This window comes from Artibeus jamaicensis, unplaced genomic scaffold, assembly GCF_021234435.1.
Source record: "Artibeus jamaicensis isolate MK-2021 breed Jamaican fruit bat unplaced genomic scaffold, CSHL_Jam_final contig_797, whole genome shotgun sequence".
Classification (NCBI taxonomy): domain Eukaryota; kingdom Metazoa; phylum Chordata; class Mammalia; order Chiroptera; family Phyllostomidae; genus Artibeus; species Artibeus jamaicensis.
The window spans coordinates 28,871,381-28,893,695 of record NW_026521977.1 but is presented as its reverse complement, the minus strand read 5'-3'; the positions used below and the strand labels follow the sequence as shown (position 1 = coordinate 28,893,695).

Sequence of the window (22,315 nt, the reverse complement as noted above, 5' to 3'; positions counted from 1 at the left end):
AAATGTTTAATGAAACTGGCTGGAAGGTTCTGCAGTGCTGAGCCTTGGTGGCCAGAGTCGTTAAAGTTACAGGAGCCTGGCCTTGAACCCTCTGAACTTGTTTTCCCCCGAAGGCCCATCCCAGCGGGGAGTCTCTCTCCTTTGAAAGGCTGTCACATGCAAGAGGTAAGTTCCTCTGCTCATCTGAGGCAGGTCTCTGGGCTGAGTGGCCCTCTGGCCCCCGTCCCCCGGAAAAGGGAACTCACCCCTTCTCTTCACCCCCTCCTCAGTATAGTGGGTGTAGACTCACCACTTAGCAGACGAAAGGGACTTTATTTGTTTCACATTTAACTTATAGACACAGGAAGCTTTTGAAAGGGAAATGGTCTTGCCTGGCCTTCACCCCACTGTGGCCAGTGGCTGCTTCTCCAGTACAAGGCCACTGTGACTATGTTCCCCCTACTTGCATCGAGGGTGTCACCTTCTGAGCATGCGTGGCCCTGAGTGGCTATTCCTGGAGTTGCTGTGAGATGAACCTTATGTGGTGACTGTCAGCAAAAGGCGACACCAAGTCCCTTCCCAGTGGCCTCAGTTCAAAGTGCTGTCAGCCTGAGCCTGACTAAAGCGCAAGGCTGACAGGGACAGGGAGACTAGGCTAACTTTCTTGGTCACTGCTTGGGTTGCCTGATAGCAGAACCCCTCCGACACGTCTTGGACCAGGGCTGTTATTTGGCCTTTCCACCAGCAGAGGGCAGCACCACACGGGCAGAAGAGTTGGAAGGAGCAGGGTACAGGGTGTGGTAGATGGGACCCTCTGAGTTCTCAAGTCTCAGACTCGTCAGTCTCTTCAGTGGAGCCATCACTCTCTGCATCCACTTTGCGGGTGTGGTGGAGGGTTCTCCAGGAAAAGCCAGCCCGGTGAGGGGTCCGGGAAGGCAGGCAGCTGGCCTCTGAACTGGCAGTGACTGAGTTGACCAGGTCTGGGATCTGGGCCAGCCTGAAGGAGGAGAGAAGCCCAGAGGGCAGCAAGCTGCCTCCCGTCCAGAGACCAGGACCTCCACACTCACTCCTGCATCTGAATTAGACCATGGACTATGTTCCCAAGGGACTCAAAGAGAGGACACCTCAGGCCTCTGCTGGCCCCTAAACCCTTCCCTGACCCATGGGGATGTTATGGACAAGCAGTGTGTGAGCCCATGATGGGGCCCTGCCAGGTCTGACTGAGGTCTTCCCCCACCAGGGGGCAGCACCTTCCCACATGACACTTACAGTCGCTCCAGCTCCTCATCCATGGCTGGGTCATGCATCAGGTCCCCTTTGTCAGGCAGAGCTCCTAGGAGGTAATTGGGGGCACGAAACTTAATCCGGGGTCCTTCAGCCAGTCTCTGGTCAGACAGCCCCATTCCCCGCAGATGCCTCTGTGCCCCTTACCGTCATATCTGCCTATTTGGGCTGATACAAAGGATACGGGGAACAGCTTTCTAGAGAAATTTAAAAGGAATTCTATCAGGGCAGAGTCTTGGGTACTGCTGGATGAATGTAATGTTTATAACATTTAATAGCCCTGCTGCCTGCTTCATCCCCACCCCCAACTTGGGGCAGAGACCACAGCTAAGGAGACATCCCAAACCTCAAGGTCGCTCAGATGGCGATCACCTTCCAAGATGAGATGGTGGGCTGTGAGCTGGTGTAGGGCGGGGTTGTCCTTCCTTGAGGCCCCCCAGTACGGGGCTGAAGAGGAGCCAGAGATACAGGATGTGGCCCAGGCTAACCACAAAGACCTCCAGGGAGGGTCCGGGGTGAGGAGAGGAGACTGGTCAGGAGCAGACCAAACTCTCTTTGGCACGGCTGAAGCCACCAGAAGGAGAGCTGTCCCAACTCTGCTGTCACACATCTGTCTCCTGTGGCTTCCTCAGCTGTGAACTAAGGGAATCAGCTCTTTGATGCCGAGGGAAGGGACGGGGGAGAGTCTGGACGCTCTGGGGGGCCCTTGACGGTGGGAGGGAGGGCAGAGCTGAAGTCTGCTGACAGAAAGACTCTCACCAACCAACTGTTCTGGGGGAAGAGCTGGCTGGTGGTCAGAACCTAGGTCTGGGGACCAACAAGGCTGGTCTCTAGAGGGCCTCAGTCTTCAAACGATCCACCGGGCACTAGTTCAATTCCTGACTTTTCCAAGCCCTTCTCCAATGGTGCCTCCCGGTTCCTTTTGCTCTAAGTCAGTGGTTTTCAAACTATGTGTCATGGAACCCTCTCATTTCGTGGTCGCCTTGACGACTAACGGAGCAGGCTGGCAACTGGCTTTAGCCAGGGGCCTCCAGGTCTGTTTTACACACGTAGCCGCAGGTGAGGGTGGAGACCAAACGCTGCTTTCGGGCCCCCACTCTGCCCAGCACTGGTGCTCAAGAAAGTGGCTGACTCAGTGACTGTCCCTTTAAAGGCCCTAGAAATAGTGAGGGCGTGTGGTCAGTCCAGGTGGTGACTCAGATGCCAGTTAGCTTTTCCTTTTCCTGCTTAGCGACTGTGACTGGTGGAAAGTAAGGGAGGGTGGTCAGTTACCTAGGAGTGTAGAAGAAAACCCAAGCAAATTTCCACCTGCCACTCCCTTGCTCTTGACTTCTGACTCCTACTTGTCTCCTTTCTGTTCTCTTCCAGCCAGTGACCTCGGCTGCCAGCCTCTCTTGGTCCCCAGACCTGTGCACGCCCCAAGCAGGACTCAGAATAACGGCTGCCTGGCGGCATCAGGGCCGCCTGGGCCCTCAGTCAGTCCAGCTGGGGGGGGGTGTGCCTGTGTGCCCCAGAGCACCCCAGCAGGCTCCATACTGCATCAGACCTAAAGCATCTAGGCTGGCACTGGCCTCTTGTGGCTGGTCTCTAATGCATGTTAAAGTTCCTTCCTTTGACCCCATTCCCTCAACTGGCCAAAGGAAGGGGAACATGGGCGTCTCTTCTTTGAGACTCCGGAACCTGAGATTCCCAGCCACCTGGATACCTCGAGGAGGGAGAGAGATAAGAAGCCTTCAAGCTCTCCTGGATGGTGACCTGCGGCTCCTCCCCAGGAGAGCAGCGGGTGTGGGAGGCGGCTTGGGGAGTGGTGAGTGGGGATGGCCGACCAGTGGGAATGAAACGGTGGACAGAAAAAACTGGGCCAATGCAGGCCTCCCCCCACGCCCTTTCTGATCCTTTTCAGATTAATCAGATTTTTTTCCCAGTTGGGAAAAAGGCCTCCCCAGACACACCTTTGTCCTGTTTACAAATGGATCCAGGGCTGTTTGATACGTAATCTCCAGAGCCCCTGAGTAAATAGCCCTGTGCAGGCCAGGCCACGCCCCCAGACAGAACTGGGGGTTCTGAGGGAGGGCCTGGGCACGCCCCTGCCTTGGGGCTTCGTGTTGGGGCAGGGCCGTGGGCAGGGAAGGCTGTCCCTCCCTAGGGGGGCACGAGAGGCCTAAGGGAGCACAGTCTTGTGTTCCGCACATTCTGGCCTCCTGGGCCTCAGAGACCGGACCCAAGAGCTCACGGCAGAGATGGCGGTGCCTCTTCCTCATGGGACCATTCTGCCAACAGAGGCGGCTCCCATAGGTCTCCGTACCGTGTGGCGGGAGGAGGCTGGCTGCACCTAGTGCTGGCTTACCTAGGGCTTGGTTGGTTCCATGGTGCTTTGAGAGAGCCACAAGGAATCCGTAGAAGGTCAGTCTCTGAACATTGCCTAGGACCTCTCTGACGACAGCTGGGGGTGGGCAGCTAGGAGAGAGCACAGGCTAGGTTCAGAGATGTGCGCACCTGAGTGTTACCCTTCCATCCACACCTTCCGGCCTGAAGGATGCTGAGACAAAGGGACCAGACTCTCCCGGGGTCCACAGGCTGGCAGGTTCAGGAGCAAGGCCTTGACTGTGAACATGAAGGGCTGGCAGGTTCACCACCTGGTGCTTTTACTAGGAGGGATTGGGGAGGGGATGGGGAAATGGCAATAGGTAGCAAACAGCTTCGTCTAGAAAGAAACCAACAGTGGCTGCTCTGTCTCTCAGTGGACTTTGTGCCACACAGGTGGACAGCTTCACCTTCCCTTTCTGCAGAGTGAATTCTTGATACAGGGAATGTTCTTCCCTCTCTCCAAAACGTGAGAGCCAGTCTATCTCCCAAGAAGGAGAAGGGGCTGAGTAGGTCTGGTACCGCAGTCTTGCCCAGGGGAAGGCAGTCCTCCCCAAGTGAGCAGCTAGGTCTGGGAGCAAGCAGCACTGCTCCGGTTCATACTGTGACCCTTGAAACCCTGGGCCCATCAGAACTGCCTGATGGAGGTCTGCTCCAGGGCCGCAGCCAGCCTGTAGGGTCCCTGCGTTCCCTTTCTCACCTGTACTTGTGCCGGTCACACAAGCTCTCCAGGCGCTGGTAGAACAGCGAAGCCTCGACTCCCTCCAGCGTGCTGGTCTCACCCAAGGCGGGCCGCTGGCGGTGCTGCCCACTGGAAGATGTTGGCACAATCACCGTGTTGGGGTTCTTGCCTGACAGCAGGTCCTGGTAGATGGCAGCCACACTCTCCAGGAACTCTGGGACGGAGGGGGCAGAGGTCAGGCAGGGAGGACATACTTCACCCTTCCACCGTATCTTCCTTTCTGCTAGTTCGGCTCCACACCAGCATCAGTGCCCAGGCATGGCGTGCTAGAGCTGGAGCCCTTGACCTCATGTGACCACCACGCTCATGAGCACACAACAGTGTGTTTCAGCTCAGACGTCCTCTCCTCTGGGCAGTTGTTCCTGGACAGGCTGAGATCCCCATTATGCACTTGCATGGCCCCCTGTGCTTCTTCGTAGCATTATCCACTGATGAGTTTTCTCAGTAGCTGTTTGTTCACTCTGTCCCCCGAGTGGCCCGGGAGATCCTCGGATAAAGGCAGGCACCATGCCCCGTCACCCTCCCTGCCTCAGCACCTGGCACCTATTAAATGGCCATAGATGTTTTTTAAAGAGTGCAAGCATGCCCATTCCCACTAGTACGCCCATCATCTGAGGCCACCTGCCTCAAGACTGCATGTTGGAACACTGGCCAGCGTGGCTCAGTTGGTTGGAGCGTCGTCCCGTAACCTAAAGGTTGCAGGTTCGATTCCCAGTCAGGGTTCATGCCTGGGTTGTGGGTTTGACCCCAGGTCTGGGTGTGTGCAGGAGGTAACTGATTAATGTTTCTCTCTCTCCCTTCCCCTGTTTCTAAAAGCAATGAAAGATGTCCTGGGGTGAGGGTATAAAAAATAAAAGAAAGCATGTTGGAATACCGGTGTGGAGGAGAAAGCCTGCCGGCTTGGAATTTACTGAACATTTGGGATGGCTTTTGAATTCTGTAGTCAATGCACTGTTAGTGAGCAGCGACTCGGGGCTCCTCTCACCGCCGATGGACACCGTCAGCAGCAGTGACACCTGCCCGGGCCCAGCGCTGTTAGAGGAGTGCCTGGGGAGGCGGTGAGGGGAAACGCCCTCCCAAACTTGGCTGCTCCTCCTCTAGAGCCCAAGAGCTTTAGAGAAACAGGAAACAAAAGCCCGGAGCTGTGAAGAGCTGGCGGCGCTGAGACCCAGGCCCTAGGCCCTGCCTGACCAGGCCCGAAGGCTGCCATCAGGAAAACAGAATGTCATGTCTGAGCGAGGCCAGGGCTGGCTGGGCCACCAGTTGGCAAGAAGGCCATGTCTAGGCTCCAACGACAGCCTCATGTTTACTGGAAGAGCTTGTTTTAAACAAGTTTGTTTGTGGACACAGTCAGCAATTTTAAACCCAACATTCCATCTGCTGTTGTGTGTGTGAGCGGCCATGCGTTTGTATTATCAGCCTGTTCTAATCCCACCTGATTCCAGAGGGGCTTTAGGGGCGCGGCTGGTGTGTGCTGGGGGGCAGGCTGGAGTGTGAGGCGGGACTGCTGTGTGCTTACCGAACACTCTGTGGGTCCTCGGATGGCAGTGACTCAGCAGAGCCCTCTGTTCAAGTTGGGCTCCACCACTCCTTAGCGCTGCTACCCACCTCTGTAAGCCTCTCTCTTAAAGCAGAGGTCCCCAGCCACCTGGCCTGTTAGGACTGGGCCGCACAGCAGGAGGTGAGCTTAAATGTAATGTGCCTGGTTTAACCCGAACCCATTCCCGCTCCCTGGTCCGTGGGAAAACCCACAAACCTGTTTTGTCTTCCACAAAACAGGTCCCTGGTGCCAGGAAGGTTGGGGACCACTGTCTTCAAGGACCAATCTCTTAGGATTGCTATAAGGATTAATGGCCTCAGTGCTCTGCCAGGCACATAGTACGTTTTGATAACTACTGAACTTATTGGGCAGTGTTACAATGGTGTGTGTTGCTGTTGTTCTCATCATCACTCAAAAGCGTTCGCCGCACTGCTGACCGCGCTTTTCCAAGTCTGGAGGACGCTGAGGCAGTAGGCCCTGTACACGGAGTCCTCCGCACACCGAGAACTGGACCCTGTGGTGACCTGAGCTGAAGCACGCCACGGAAGGAAGGGGGGAGAGTGACGCGTGTGCGGGCACAAAGGTGGAGTGGGCAAGGGGCAGGAGAGGGACACGCCCTGCGATGGGAGCCATGTGGGCCCTGGAGACTCTCACCTGAGTAGTAAAACTGGATCTGGAAGGCCAAGAGGAAATCTGAAAAAGACATCAGGCAGTCCACGGCGTCATCCATAAGCACAATCCTGCAGGGAAGAGAGAAAAACGAGTTTGAGAGAGAGCGAGAGCGAGAACCATTCTGGGGCTCTGGTCTCCCTTGGGGCAGCAAGACATTGGGACAAGGCCCCCCCAAGACAAGTTCCTCCCAGTCACCTCACGGCTTCATCGGTGGGGCTCTGCCACCAAACTGAGCTCACCACACTCCCAAGGGCAGGCTCCCACTTCAGTCTCTGTGTTCCCAGCTTGTGGATGGGGCGTGAGGAGGGAGGAGAGGGGGCTGGGCAGCAAGGAGAGGATACAATTGTAAGGCGGCCAAGATCTCTTTTCACAGACTTCAGCAGTGAACCCTTTCATGCTGCAGTGAGGACCGTCTAGTTCGGAATAAATACAGCTGATCAGAAAAGGCAAAAAGAACAGCCAAGAGGTTTCCAAGGGGCTTGGCAATGGCACTGGGATTTAACAAGCTACTGAGGACCAGAAGAGCCACAGGCACCTCCAATCCCGGGGCACAGACGGCAGACAAGGGATGAGGGAACCGAACTCCCGGGGACTCTGCACTTGAGAGGGCAAGGGACCTCGTGACATCGTGGCGGCCACTCTCACAAGATGACTGCCTCCTGGTTGTTCCTCCCTCTGGCTCCTCCCACTGCACACACACCGCACAGGAAAAAAACCAAAGGGATCAGACCAAAGCCATACTCATACTCTGCTCCCGCCTCCTCGGAGAGAGGACAGGAAGGGAGGACGTGGGCATTTGCTGGGCCCCGTCCAGGTGCCAGGCAGGGCGCCAAACTCATCTACCGAAAGGCCGCGGGGACCCCAATCTGTTTCTGACAGGGTCCGTCTGGTTTTAGCTTCACATTAAAAAAAAAGGTTTTATCTTGTTTTCTTGTGTATTTTTCTAAATCTCTCCCCACATCCCAGGGTCGCAGGGTCCCCACACTGGCAGCCGCAGCAGCCCTGGGCAGAGCCGGCGCCGCTTGTCTGTGGGGAGGGGCTTTCCAGAGCCCGGAACGTGGGTGGCCTCCCGTAGTTTCTCAAGGCAGGTGGCCCTGGTTTCGGGTTCCCCCCAGGAGTGAGGACGGTCCCTGCATCCGGTCTTTGGTGGTGACAGCGGCAACAGTGGGCACAGGGGCACCGCTGACGGAGTGCCTGCTTCCTAGTGGCGCCGCACGGGAGTTTGACCTGTGCTCAGTTCTCCCCATGGCAGCGAGGCAGGACTCGCCCTCAGTCCCACTTCACAGGTGAGTGGACCAAGTCTCAGCGATGTTAACCGCTCAGGTCAGTCACAGAGCTGGAGAGTCTGCCCCACTGCAGGTCACAATGCCTCTTTTAAAATACAGCATAAACACTCACTGTTATTTCCTAGTTTCCGTGGATAATCTCTATTCTTTATTCTCACCTATATGTGGAGGCCCAGCTGTTTCTCATGTATCTCTTGGGGAAGAAAAAAAACTGCCCCAACTACCCGATGTTGAACATTAAAATCCTAGCTGGAAAAATTCAAGGTCAAAGGGCGGGAAGACGCAATGCTGCTGAGGCCCACGGGAGGGCGCCCTGGTCCCTCCATTAGTGCTTCCTGAGACCAACCGAGCCGGGGGCAAGTAGTCACTCCTGTATCTCATAAAGGCAAGCAGGAAGGAACAGAGAGGGCTCAAAACCCAGATTCTGTCTGCATGGGCCCGGAGAGGCGCGAGAGGCAGAGAGCCGGCAGAAAGTGAGTTCTCCCAGACTGCGGAGGGAGGCGGAGCCACCGACACCCCGAAGCATCTCCATTCCCGGCTCAGCAGAGACGGTTCCTTCCTGCCCCGCTCCGAGGCCGGCTAGGAACCCGAACGGCCTGAAGTTAATTACTGAGGAAGAGCACCAAGCTGAGAACGTCCCCAAGCAGGAAACCGCGAAGGGGAGCCGAAGCCTTTGAAGATGCTCCTTGGCTTCTCTTGTTTATCAGCAAGCTGGACCCAGTGCTCCCGTTTACAGCATTTATCTCCATTTAGTATTTCCTAATTTATCTACTTGTTCATTTCTTTATTTTGCAACACAATTCAAATACCATAAACCTGCCCTTTCAAAGCACGTACTGTGTTTAGTGCATTCACAGAGTTGTGGGAGTGCCCGCACATTCGGACCCCAGAAACAACCCTGAGACAGGACTGCAGCCGCCAGGGCTTTGGGGGCAGCTCCGGTAAGCAGCGCCCCCTCTCTGCCACCGAGAGAAGCAGAAGCCACACACAGGGCCTGCCTGCCCCCCAGCCTCAGAACGGGCCTGCAGGCTCCTGTCAGGGCCGAACATTAGGACCCTCTTTTAAGATGAGCACCCGGGGGTGAACAGGAACACAGCCGGCAGAGGGCCGGGGGCCCACCAGCGTAAAGGTGGTGGTCTCCGCAGAGCAGGGTGGCTGTGTGCGCCCTGGTCCTGACCCCTGCTCCTTGGTGGGCTGAAACAGCGGCCAGGGGGGACCAGCAGGCTAGCTGGGGGAAGGTGAGGTGGCAGGGGCTTTCGTTCTGAGGGTGGCGTGGCTGGGCCTAGCAGCATGTGTGAAAAGGATGAGGGGTTTTCTTGATTGCAAGCAGTGGGGCGCTGCCGGAAAAGCCACTTGGACCTTAGCTTTTACCAGAGATACCCCCACTGCCCCAATCAGCCAGAAACCAGGAGTCCTCCTGGCGTCCTGGGAACCCCCTCGCCTGTCCACCCACAGCAGCCAGTCACCAAGTCCCATCAGTCCTACCCAACATTCCTCTTGTGTCTACTTTCCTCCACAGCCACTGACACCCACCTCCACTGCTTTAAAAAAGTTTCTTTTTATTTATTGATTTGAGAGAGACAGAAACGTCGGCCTGTGAGCCCACTTATTTATGCCTTTGCTGGTTGATCCTTGTATGTGCCCTGACTGGGGATGGAACCTGCAACCTTGGCGCCTCATGGGGATGATGCTGTAACCCACGGAGCTGCCCCGCCAGGGCTCCGCCTCCGCCTCTTTTTCCTGGACAACTGATGACCTCTTCCTGTTTCCTGCAGCCACTCTGGCCGGCTTTCTAATTGAGTAACCATACTGGGGTCAGAAAGATCTTTTTAAAGATGCAAATGTGACCATTTTACAGTGCACAGGCTCCCATCACCCTTAGAGCAGAATCCCCATTCCCACCTTGTGTTCTGTCCTCTCCCTCCCCTCTCTGGCTCCTGGAGGCCATGCAGTGACCCTCAATGTACTGCAGCCACACCCACCCTTCCACTCTTCCCTCCTTCCTCAGGCCCTGCAGACAAGCTGGTCCCTCCGGTCCCTCCGCCTCTAATGTGCCGCCCTCAGGCCCATCTCCTCGCCCGCCGACGCCCACTCCCCCTGCAAGGTTGCAGCCCCACATAGCACCTCTCTGGGGGCCCTTCCCCATGCCAGGCCAGGGTCAGCCTCCCAGCTGTGGGCTGGCACCGTTACCAGCTACCTCCTGCTACCTCCTCACACGGTGTGTGTGTGACTGTGCCCCAGGACGGCGAGATGGACCAGGTGACAACGCTGCCTCTCTGCTGCCTGACTCCAGGGCCCAGTGTAGCGCAGGGCACCGGGCCGTCACTCAGCACGTTTGTCGAGCACAGGAAAGTATGAACAGAGGGGTAAGCGTGGCCACAGTGCCCTTTCTTTTCCCTGGCCCAGGGGATGTCTGGACACTACATGCAGCTGTGGGCAGTCCCCTTAAGAGGAATAAACTGGAGCCATGGCACAGAGGTGCAGAATGGCACAGAGGCCGCCGCCCAGGACATCGATGACTGCATTTAGTCTATGGAGGTGGAAGCTGAGACCTGACTTTCGAAGGGCTGCCCCTGCGGGGTGCCACAGTGTTGTAGGGTCGGGCTCCAGAAGACTTTTTCAAGCTTCTCAGCTCTGGGACCGTGGCTGCTTTGTGAAGGAGTGCGCGTCTGTTGCTGGAGATACCCAAGCAGAAGCCTGAGAAGGTGAGCACTTCCCACAAGTATGACGGAGCTCTCCCGACCCTGCCAGTGTCGTCCTGAGTGTGGACAGAACTAAGGGCCTCTCCCCGCTCCTGCTGGAGCAGAAGTCTGCTGTCTGGAGCACTGTGGCGGCGGCGTCTGGAAGGCTTAGAGAGAGTGGCTTTAGAAGCATTATGCACTGCACTGTCCATCTCCAAACCAATGCACTCACTGTAGGGAAGGTAGGAAGGGGGCTTTCTGGGCCTGCCTTTGCCTTTGGTGACAGGGACAGGTCCCTTTCCCACAGACAGCTAGCTCCTTCACCATGAACTCAAACTTGTCCCCACCCCCCGAGGCTCAAGAAGGACTCTCTTGGAGAGGTTATCCACATGTGCCGTTTTCCAGTTGATGGCAGTTGGCTCAACACCCCTTCCTGCCAGAGGCCTTCAGCTAACGTGCCAGCTGCTTCTGACACCTGGAGGAGCCGGGCCGCCCCTTCTTTGAAGTGGAGCCAGCGTGGAGCTACTGCCAACAGGAGTCTGTACAAATCTGTTGGGTTGTGGAGGGATCCTTGCAGGCCCTGCCTCCAGGCCAGAGAGAGGGACGCCGGGGGAGAAGTGAAGGCACTTTAGTCCAGGCTGGCTCTGGACAGAACCACGTGAAGGGTGGAGTCCAGCACCGGCGACTGCAATGGAGAAAGAGCACTTGGCAGGGTGCGAGCTAATCCTGAGGGGGCTGGCCACCCTTGCCCTCCCTTGCTGACCCGCAGCGGCTGGGATGGCTGCTGGGGGTACTGGGTGCCCAGGAAGCAATAGTTTCCAGACTGAACCCACTGACTGGCCAATTTCCTATTCGCCCGTAAGGGTCAGGGTTCCTGGTCTAGTGGCTCGAGCTGTGCCCATTTCCTGGAGTTCTGGGTCTGCAGCCCTGGGATCAGATCCCAGCTCCAGGACTCACTGGCCAAGTTACCTTTTCTCTCTGAGCTGCAGTTTCCTCATTTGTAAAGAGGAGAGACAATCATCATTTCTGTTTCCCAGGATGCTTGTGCAGAGTCAGTATGATGATGTACTGTACCTAGTGCATAATGAGCACTCAAAATAAGTGTAAGGTAGCTTGTTTAAAGTGCTGGAAGAGCTCAAAATAGCAAAGAAAAATAGAGTTCAGAGGAAGTAAGTGCTGCCAGCACCCAACCGGGCAGAGGCTCTGGGGTGGAAGCTATCTTGTTTCAAGTCCACTGCTGGGGGTAGCCAGCCCCAGTCCGGGCCAGAAAGAAGAGCCACCTTCCGCGCCTGCTCTGCCGGTTGGGGGGTCACACGACCGGTGTTCCTCATAAGTGCAGCTGAAGGATGTCCCAAGCCTGTCTGGGCTCACAGTGCACCTCTGCAGTGCCTGGGGGGAGGCGCCCACATGTAGCACAAGCTGCCACAAGTCCAGGCCCTCGAAGCAGCACGAGATGTCCAGGACCCTGCTCTGCCCTGGTCCAGCCTGCACCTCCGGAGGACCCCAGGCACCACCTGCCAGTGGGGCCCCAGAAGCCAGACCCAGAGTGCAGCCAGTGAGACGAGGAGGGCGGCGGCTACTCTCCATCAGGGGCTGCCCTGTCTGTGCCCGTGGCGGCCACCCCATTTCCCTCCCACATCAGTCCTGCGAGCGCTCAGTGAGTATCTTCACTGAGAGCACGGTTCAGGCGGCTCAGAAACAGGAGGCGGGTCACGAGCTGTGTGTGCAGAGATGCAGTTCCGGCGCCAGTCCCCGGACTCTAATGGCTCCCAGATCGCTTGCAGCTGCACCAGGCGCAAAACAGTGGGCTCTGTGTGCTCTGGCGGCCGTGTCACCTTCCTGCCTCTCTCGGGCTTTGTTATCAGTGCAGAGCCACTGCCCTCAGGACCGATGGAAGCATAGGTCCCAGTGATGTTCCCTCTAGCAGACAGCCTGGAGGACCCCGCTCACCACTTAAACCCACTCCTGGTCCCTTCAAGCAGCCTTACAGCCAGGGGAGGACGGTTCTGCACTGTTAGGGTAAATCCAGGCTCCGCTCGCTTCATTACAGATGCTGCATTTTGTATAAATTGTAGGCAAGGTCCTCCACTGGTAAAAGGATTACGACTTGATTTATTGCAATGCTCACTTTACTGCAGTTGTCTGGAACTGAACCCATGATGTCCCTGTACCCATCCAAGGCATGGCTGCGAACTCCTCAAACTCCGGGCCCACTGGTTTCTTGCTTTCCTCTCGGTCATCGCTACTGAAAAGCCTGGCTTCCCCCCAGGCTCCTGGCTTCCCCCACTGCCTCCCCTCCCGCCACTCCCTGCCGAACCGGATGCATCCTTTCTGCTTTCAGTGAGGATTTCAAACCTCAGAAAATCACAGAGAATACCATGGCAAACACCTGTGTACCAATTGGCCAACTCCATCAAACCGTAACACCTTCCACCCTTGCCTCCAGTTTTAGAAGCTTCGTAAACCATCCCACAAACCACTCAAGCCCCACGTGAACTCCTCCCTCCTCGCGCTCCTCCACCTTCCTCCTCAGGGGTCACCTCTGACACCTGGGGGTTCTGCATGCGTTTACTGAAACACGGTAGCTAAGCATCCCTCTCCATGTCTTTGAGCTGTATTAACTTGCACAAATGCCTATATTTTTAAAACATTAGGCTTTTTTTTTTTGCTTGAGTTCAAATTCTGTATCGTTCAGTAACTAGGTATCTTGCAATTTCTCAACGTGCGTATACGAGTATGTCCCTGCGTTCACTTTAGCTGCTGTGTAGAATCCCACTCTCTGAAGGGGCCACACTTTGTCCTTTCTAACGCGGGGGGACACGCAGCTGTTCCGATGGCAGCTATTGCGAACAGTGCTGTATGTGTCCTTACAAGCAGGCACACTCCTGGAGCCTTTGAAGACCTGCCCCCATTGCTTCAAAATGATTGCAGCAATTCACATCCCCAGCGGCAGCCCGTGCGCGTTCCAGCGGCTCTGCATCCTCGGCAGCGCGTGGACTGCCAGACTTTCCCATTTTTGCTAATCTGATGGGTGTGAAGTGGCATCTCAATTTCAATTGGCGTTTCTCTGATTACTAGTGAGTTTGGGCATGAAAACGTGCCCACGTGTCTACTGGCTGTTAGGGTGTTCTCTTCCATGTATTGCCTGTTTATACCTTTGGACTATTTTTTTTATTGAGGTCATTTCTCTTTTCCTATTGATTTCTAGGTGTTATTTATAAAATATTCCTTTTAAATTTTTAAAATTATTATTTATTTATCTTAGAGGGGAAGGGAAGGAGACTGGGAGAGAAACACCAATGTATGGTTGCCTCTCATGCGTCCCCTGCTGGGAACTGGCCTGCAACCCAGGCATGTGCCCTGATATAAAATATTCTTAAGATTAAAAGTTCTGCAGACTATCTGTTGTTATATACATAACAAATATCCTCTTCTAGACTCTGGCTTATCCTGCGACTTCATGATTTTTTTTGTTGAATAGAAATTTTAAATTCTTAATTCCTTGCTAGTTGAGCGATTTGGGGCTCAGCACTTCCGCTGCCGTGGCCAGGGTTCACTGTGCCCTCAGTGAAGTCTTGCATCCAAGTGGCCATTTCTCCTCCCTGTTGACCGCCAGCTCCACGAGGGTAAGGACTTTGTTTTGCCCACTGCTGGCACATAACAGGCACCCTCAGTGAACAACGACTGAGTAAGCAGGTGCAACTTCGTTTGTGGTCAAGTTTATCAGTCTCATCCATTGCACTTGGGCTTTTTGTATCTTGTTTAAGAATTCTTTAACTACCTGGTGGCCATAGAATATTTTCCTCTATTCTCTTTTGAAGAGTGTTGCATTTCACACTTTGGCCTGTGATCTCTGTGAAACTGACTTCTGATCATGGTAGAGATCCGCCTTATACCGTGTGGAAAAACCACTGCTCCACCACCACTTGTTGAGTCCTTCCTTTTCCCACTGCTCTGCAACACCACCTTTTTACACGTCAAGTTTTTGCACATGCATGGGTCTGTTCTGTCCTCAGTCTGGTAACGCACTGTGTTCATCTGGATGGCCTTATCATCACGTCTTGACAGCTGAGAGGGCATGTTCATCTATTCCTAATCCTTCAGGTCCCAAATTCAACATCTCTTCCTCACGGAAAAGCCTGTCGTGAGTCCTCAGGTCAGGCTGGGTCTTCTGTCTGTACGTCCCTGCTGCACTTGGCATCTCATTGACGCAGTATCTGCCGTCTGTCAGTCTGTATGTTCCCTGAGGGCTGGAACGACACCTGTTTTGCTCACTGTCACAGCCCCTCCACAAACGCCATGACCGGTGCGTAACAGGCATTTGGGGAATGAAAGGATGAGGAAGGAAGGGACAGTGTTTTGGAGAAAGACCTTTGGGGCAACAGTGATACTGCTGGGTGGCGAGTCGGGTCTAGGGAGGAAAGATGTTCCCGTGCAGAGAGACACCGCAGGGGGCGGGCATAAGCAAAGGTGCCGAGACAACGCACAGGCGCACCCTCGGTGCATGGCGTGAGGTCCGGCAGACAGCCGACAGTCAGTGAACATTCGAAAAATAAATTATAGGAATTAAACACACTTCCCATTCACTAATTACGATTTTTAAAAATAGGTACTATATGGCCCTGGCTGGGCAGCTCAGTTGCTTAGAGCATCAGCCCAGTACACCAAGGTTGTGGGTTCGATCCCTGGTCAAGACATCAACCAACGAGTGCAGAGATAAGTGGGAGAACAAACTGATGTTCCTCTCTTTCTCTAGAAAAAATCAATTAAAAACTTTTAAAAACAAAAATAGGTAATAAATTTTTAGGATTATATGAGAGGTATTTTACCTGCATTATATCATTAAATCTAAGAGGCAGGAGCTGTTTTTAGTCCCATCTTACAGATGGAGAAATTGAGGCTTGGAGAAGTTGCTCAGTGCCACAAGCCGGTCAGTGAGGGAACTGGGATCTGAACCCAGGGCTGTTTCCAGGAGCCGAGTCCTTCACCATTAGGAACCACTGAGTGACTCTCTTCAATGGGGGTGGACTGCTGTGTCTAAAACTAGATTCTTTAGCGGTCTGTGTGCTTTTGAAGCCCTGTGTGTATTCTGCATACAACCACAACGAAGGAGATCAGGCCTTCGGTGAGGGGGACAGGAGTTACATCCGTGGTTCAATAAGCCCTGCAGGTGATTCTGCTGCGCAGCTTTAAATCTTCACCCCCAGAACGCCGCTTTCTGTCCTCATGTCACTGGGGCCTTGAGTGAGTTACAGGATGACAGTCCCCTCGGCCCAGCCCGGAGGAGGCCAGAGCAGCAGGTGGCCCTGTTTTACCCTGCTCTTCGTCAGACATTATTTTCTGAGTGTTGTGTTGTGAAAAAGGTCGGAAAGTACTGCCTCAGGGAATCTAGGAGCTTCTCATTTATATTAAAAAATCTTGTTATAACAATAATGCCAATAGTATTTTAACAGCAAGGAACTTATTTGTAGCATGCCTACAACATGCTGAGCAATTTATATATATATTTTGTTGAAACCTGACAACTGCCCTATCCTTTAGATACATTATCCCCATTTGACGGCTGTGACAACAGGGCACAGAGAAGTTAGAACAGACCCCCAAGGTCATCCAGTTAGTAGGGCACAGGTGGCATGTACACGCAGGTCTTTCTAACCCGACGGTGCCTGTGCTCTCATGGGTCAAGGCTGAAAGTTCACGCGGTGCCAGGCCTTATTTTAAGCACATTACATGCTTCTTCAACCATTACAACTCTTACTATTACTCCCACTTTACAAATGAGGAAACTGAGGCTCAGAGAAATGAAAGACCTTTCCCAAGGGCCGGGCTGGTAAATTTTGAACCAGGAATCGAACTCAAGAAGTTTAGCTCTTGCAGCCACTAAAGGAAACAGTATGGCTGTTCCCCTAAAATTAAAGTTGGAACCATCATACGATCTAGCAATTCCAATTCTGGAAATTATCTGAGGAAAATGGAAACCCTAACTTGAAAAGATACACACATCCTCATGTTCGCTGCTGCATTATTTATAATAGCCTGATAATGGGAATGATGTAAGTGTCCATTAATGGATGAATGGATAAAGAAAATGTGGTTATATCTGTGTGTGTCATGTATCACACACACACACACACACACACATAACACAAACAATGGAACATTACTCATCCATAAAAAAGAATCAAATCTTGCCACTTGCAACAAATGGGATGAGCCTCGAGAGCATTATGAAATAAAATAAATCAGTCAGACTTCCGGTCAAGATGGCGGCAGAGGTAAAACAACTCAAAACTACAACTAAAATGTAGAACAACCAGCACTCAGAACCATCAGAAATCAAGCTGAATGGACATCTGACAACTACGAAATTAAAGAAACCACATCCATCCGGGCTGCTGGGAGGGGTGGAGACACAAAACTGGCTGGTCCCGCACCCATGTGTGGCAGATAAAAATTCAGGAGGGATATCATGGGAGCAAGGAGCCCCGGCCCCACACCAGGGACCCCAGCCCAGGGTTCCAGTGCCAGGAAGATAAATCCCCACAGCTTCTGGCTACAAAAACCAGTGGGGACTGACTCAGTGGAAGAAACTCTGGAGCTGCAAGCAGTTCCCCTTAAAGAATCCACATACCGACTCACTCAGACTCACTCCCTCTGAGCTCCAGCACCAGGGTAGCCGTTTGAAAGGCACCAGTGGGATACAGGGAGAAACTGAAGTGTCTGGCATCAAGGCGAGGGCCGGGGGACAGCCTTCTCCCAGACAGAAATGTGAGCCAAGGCCAGTGTCCCGTTTCTGAGCTTCCCCTCTACAGAGCACAGAGCTAGCAGGCAAATGCCACATCTGAGACTCCATCAACCTGGCTAAGACTGTTTGCCCTGCCCTGGAGATCCCCTGAAACTCCATCCCAGCAAAATGACAGGTCCACCCAAACTGTTAACTCTGTCTTTTCCATGGTGAATGGCTGGTCTTAGCTCAAGCCTCACAACTTCCTAAATCCTTTCAAAGCAACAGCTGGCCTCAGTGAGCCCTCAGCCCTCTCTACCTCTTGCTAAGTGGCCCCAGGCCCAGTACTAGCAGCAAACGGCCTAGATTCACAGCTTGCCTTTGCCTGGGAATCTCCAAGCCCAGCACAAGTAACAACGATCCCAGAATGCTTTACAGCTCAGGCAGGGTGGCCCTGGGGCAAAACACAGGAGGGGGCTGATCTTGGCCTGCACACACGGTGGACAGATACAGACCACGTCGGAGCACCACCACCCTGCCCCTGCACAGCTGATTCTCCCTCCATGGTGGGTGGAGGTTGGTGGTGAATGGTCACAGCCAGTCCTTGCAGCTGACTGGCCTGGGGAAATCCCTCCCATTGACCTGCCAACAGAAATCGAGGCTCAACTATAAGAGGAGGGTGTACCCAGCCCACAAAGCAAGCTTTCACAAAAAACAGACTGGTGGGCTGCCAGAGGTGGGAGTTAGGGGGTGGGTGAAATGGGTGAAGGAGGTCAAAAGGTCCAAACTTCCAGCTTTAAAATAAATAAGTCAAGGGGATGTAATGTACAGAATGTTGTCTATAGGTAAGAATATTGTGTTGCATATTTGAAAGTTGTTGGGAGAACAGATCTTAAAAATTCTCATCACAAGAAAAAAAATTTTCTAACTGTGTGGTGACAGATCTTAACTAGACTTACTGTGGTGATCATTTTTTGTAATATATACAAATACCAAATGATATTATATACCTGAAACAAGTATAATGTTACATGTCAATTACATCTCAATAAAAGACACCACCGACGACGACCAAGAAGTGTGGCTCTCACTGCATGGTCTGGACCACTGGGAAAGCCCCCAGGCCCTGAGGGGCGGAGACAGGGGTGCTGTGGTGGCCATTTGGGAATAAAATTACTTAGTGACTCCCACTGCTGCAGGGCCATGCGAGGTGGAGGGGACCCCTGGCTGGGCGCTGCCATGGAGCCCGTTTGTTCTTTCCTGTGTTTCCAGCTCACACCTGCCGCCCCAGGGCCTGGCCACGGCGCATGCATCGAATAAGTCAGCTGCATGTGGGGATGCCATGCCCCTGGACAGGCTCTGGGGTACAGCTGCCGGGGTTACACTCTTTCACACACACGTCATCGCAGACGGGAACCTCCTCCTGCGGCCTGAGTAAGGCGAGCCCAGCAGTGAGACAGGATGGGCAGGGCCTCTTCTGGAAACAGTAATGCCTTCAAGGCCTAGCCACCCCCATTTGCCGTGCCAGTCAGAAGGCTGGGCTTGTGTGGGGGCGAAGCCGGGATCCCGAACAAATTGTGAATAGTTCATATGATCAGTGCACTTTCTGGGATAGGCACGGTTCTCTACACACGCACCAGTGTGGGTGGTATTTGAGAAAGCACGGCCTGGGAGGTGGGGCAGACACACAAGCCAGATGCTCACACAAAGGAGAAAGCAAACTTCTCCTAGTTCCGCATTCACCTCCAATTGTGCAGCCAGTATCCTGAGGGTAACCCAGCCAGGGGTGTCCAACCTTCTGGCGTCTCTGGGCCACACTGGAAGAAGAGGAGTTGTCTTGGGCTGCACATTAAATACACAAACACTAACGAAAACTGATGAGCAAGAAAAAGGTTTTAAGCAAATTTACAACTTTGTGTTGGGCCGCATTCATAGCCATCCTGGGACGCGTGTGGCCCGTAGGACACAGGTTGGACACCTGTGCTAGGTGTTCTGCTGTTTATGCTACGCTCCCGTAATTCCCTCACTCGGCTGCTGGCCTCGGCTGGCTGCAGTGCCTCCTCCTCCTCCCACTGAAAGGTCTGAAGTTTCAGTCAAACGGCAGGCCTCTTGGTGAGGAGGGGTAAGCGTCTAGCACAGTTGGACAAATATCATCAGAAGCCCTTGGTATCATTAACTGTAAGAATCTGTGGTAGAGGATTCCATCCCTTCTACTCTAACTGGCAGTATGACATATGTCAGATTGTCTGCAAGGATCTGGGAGATGAGCAGGGCAAACACCAGCTGTGGCTGCTGGGGGCTGAAAATCGTACAGAAGGCTCTCCCTCTGCACGTCAGGGGCAGGAAAGGAGCAGTGACAGAACCCTAGGTGACGCGTCACAAAGTGGGGGCAGGCAGCAGCCCGTACCCAAGCGATCCTCTTCTAAACCAAACACCAAGCTGCTTGAGCAGCAGGATCTCTGACTTACTTGTCACTGTATCCCCAGTGTGTAAAATGGCCCCTGGCACAGGAGAAGTGTTCCATGAAGTACCGACACACGCTACAACGCGGTGAGCCCCGAAAACAGGCCAAGTGAAAGAAACCAGTCACGAAGGACTGTATATTATATGGTTCTATTTATTTTAAATGTCTAGAGTTTAAAATAAATGGCAAACTTATGGAGACAGAAAGTAGTTCAGTGGCTGTCTGAGGCTGGGGGTGAGAGGGGACTGGAGAGTCATGGCTAAAGGGGGCAGGGTTTCTTTTGGCCTAATTAAAATATTCTGAAACTGACTGTGGCAGTGGATGAAAATATGTTTTGTGAATGTACTAAAAGTCATTGAATTTAATACTTTACGTGGGTGAATCATATGGTATCCCAAAACACTGTGAAAAAAGAAATACTTGATGACTATATAAATGAATGAAAAATGAATGTAGGATGCAGTTTCTGACCTCTGTCCTTAGTGCCTGAGAACCATGGACCACCAGAACTGCGCTTTCAGACAAGGAATGCTCACTCACAGGTTCACTCCCTCGGGAGACTCTGGGTGGGTCTCAGTGCTACAATAAGCGACAGTGACCCAGCAGCAAACGAGACTGGTAGGACGCTGTCTGCCCTCACTGAGCACACACAAGCACATGTATGGTTCCTTCTCTTTAAGAATTCTTTAGGGATTTTCTACTCACAGCCATAGCTGATCTTTTATTATTCAGCTATATAGAAACTGTAGCTAATGTTCATTATTAAGTCCAGTCCTTAAGAATGCTGAGTTCCCTCCCTACTGGCCCCCCCAAAAAAAAATTTTTGGTCTGAATCTTCCTTAAAATAATCTGATTCCAAAGGAGGAACTATTCATTGGAAATTTGAAGCTAACGCCACTTGGCTGCTTTTTAAATTATAAGAGATAATCTCCCACACCTTTTTCAGTTAAGGGGTCCGAGTGGGGAGTGCTGAATCTAAATCACCTTTGGAGAGCAGAGTAAATTAGAATTATAAAACAGGAACTGCAGTGTTTATCAGCAATCAGTTGCCACAGCGAAAGGTAAGCATCCACTGAACAACGAGGGAAACAAAACCCTATAAAATTCCGGGCACTAAATAGGCTTTTTGCACATGACCCTCAAAATGAGCATGAGCCATGAACTGCCCCCAACAGGCTGTCCGTGCGAGGCCGCTGTCCGTCAAGGGCAGCAGTGGATTTCCCATCTTCCTGGTCAGCCAGGGGTGGTGGCTCACGTCAGCAGCAAAAGGATTCTTGGTGTTGTGTGGCCCGTGAAGCTTTGGTGTCAGTGGGTCAAACCACCAAGCAGAAATGATGTCAGGAAGAGTGAGGAGGTTGACAGCAAAGTTTCTGGATTCAGGTGAACCTGGGATTGGTTACTTATTTATATCCTCACCTGATGATACGCTTTATTGATTTTTAAAAGAGAGAGGAAGGGTGGGGGGGTAGAGAGAGAGAGAGAGAGAGAGAAGCATTGATGTGAGACAGGAACATTGATTGGATGCCTCCCGTACGTGCCCCAGTCAGGGATTGAACCCACAGCCTTGGTGTACAGGACAAGGCTCCAACCAGCTGGGCTATCAGTGAGTTCCGGCAACATTCTTAACCTTCGGGTTTCCTCCTAAGTGTTTTTTAAAGATTGAGATATATCAGTTTATTTTTCTGTAAAACGGGAAGCAACTTTTTATAAGGATTAAGTGAGATAAGGTCAATGAATTTAAATGAAAGAATAAAGGTAAATGCACTTATTATGATTTAAGAAAGCTGAGCATTTCAAGAAATTCTTATTAAGATTTTACTTTTTTTTTTTAAGATTTTACTTTTTTAAAAGCAGTTTTAGGTTCACAGCGAAGTTGAAGGGAAGTTACAAAGATTTCCGGTATAACCCTTTTTCCTACACATACATGACCTCCCCATATCAACAGCCCCACCAGAGGGGAGCATTTGTTACAGCTGAGGAACCTACACTGATACGCTACGTCGTCACCTAAAGCCCACAGTTTACATTACCATGCACTCGGGGTGTTTACGCCTTCTCTGGTTTTGGGCAGTGTGTGATGACATGCATCCGTCATGTATGTTGCAATACAGGCAATACAGATATTGCGGGTTCAGTTCCAGACCCGCTCAATAAAGCACATACTGTAAAGCATGTTGCGTGAATCTTTTAGTTTCCTGGTACATATAAAAGTTATGTTTATATTATACTGTAGTCTATTAAATGTGCAATAGTATTATGTCTAAAAAAATCAATGTACATATCTTAACGTAAAGCACTTTATTGGTAAAAAGTGCTAACCCTCACCTGAGCCTCCTTTGAGTTACAGTCTTTTTACTGGTGGAGGGTGTCGCCTTATGGCGACGGCCCCTGACCGACCAAGGCGGTGGTTGCTGAAGGCTGGGGTGGCTGTCCCAAGTTCTTAAAATAAGACAACAGTAGAGTCTGCCACGGCATTTGACTCCTCCTTTCACGAATGATTTTACCCACAGTAGAGCTTCTTTCAATATTGGAGTCAATTCTCTCAAACTCTGCTGCTGCTTAATCAACTAGGTTTGGGT

General features: G+C 52.5%; 1 protein-coding gene across 3 annotated transcripts in view; it reads right to left on the bottom strand.

Annotated features, from left to right (window-relative positions):
• Positions 1–22,315, bottom strand: part of CSTPP1 (centriolar satellite-associated tubulin polyglutamylase complex regulator 1) — a 163,409-nt gene that overhangs the window by 1,061 nt on the left and 140,033 nt on the right. For 2 of the 3 annotated variants that reach the window (XM_037166173.2, XM_037166175.2), the window contains exons 5-9: positions 6,564–6,649; positions 4,328–4,523; positions 3,611–3,720; positions 1,249–1,312; positions 294–976 (exon numbers count right to left, since the gene is read on the bottom strand). In XM_037166173.2, coding sequence (XP_037022068.1) covers positions 802–976; positions 1,249–1,312; positions 3,611–3,720; positions 4,328–4,523; positions 6,564–6,649 — 631 coding nt within the window. In that variant the 3' untranslated portion in view covers positions 294–801. Of the gene's footprint in view, positions 1–293; positions 977–1,248; positions 1,313–3,610; positions 3,721–4,327; positions 4,524–6,563; positions 6,650–22,315 lie in introns of those variants that run through there. The other variant, XM_037166174.2, reaches the window with a different exon arrangement.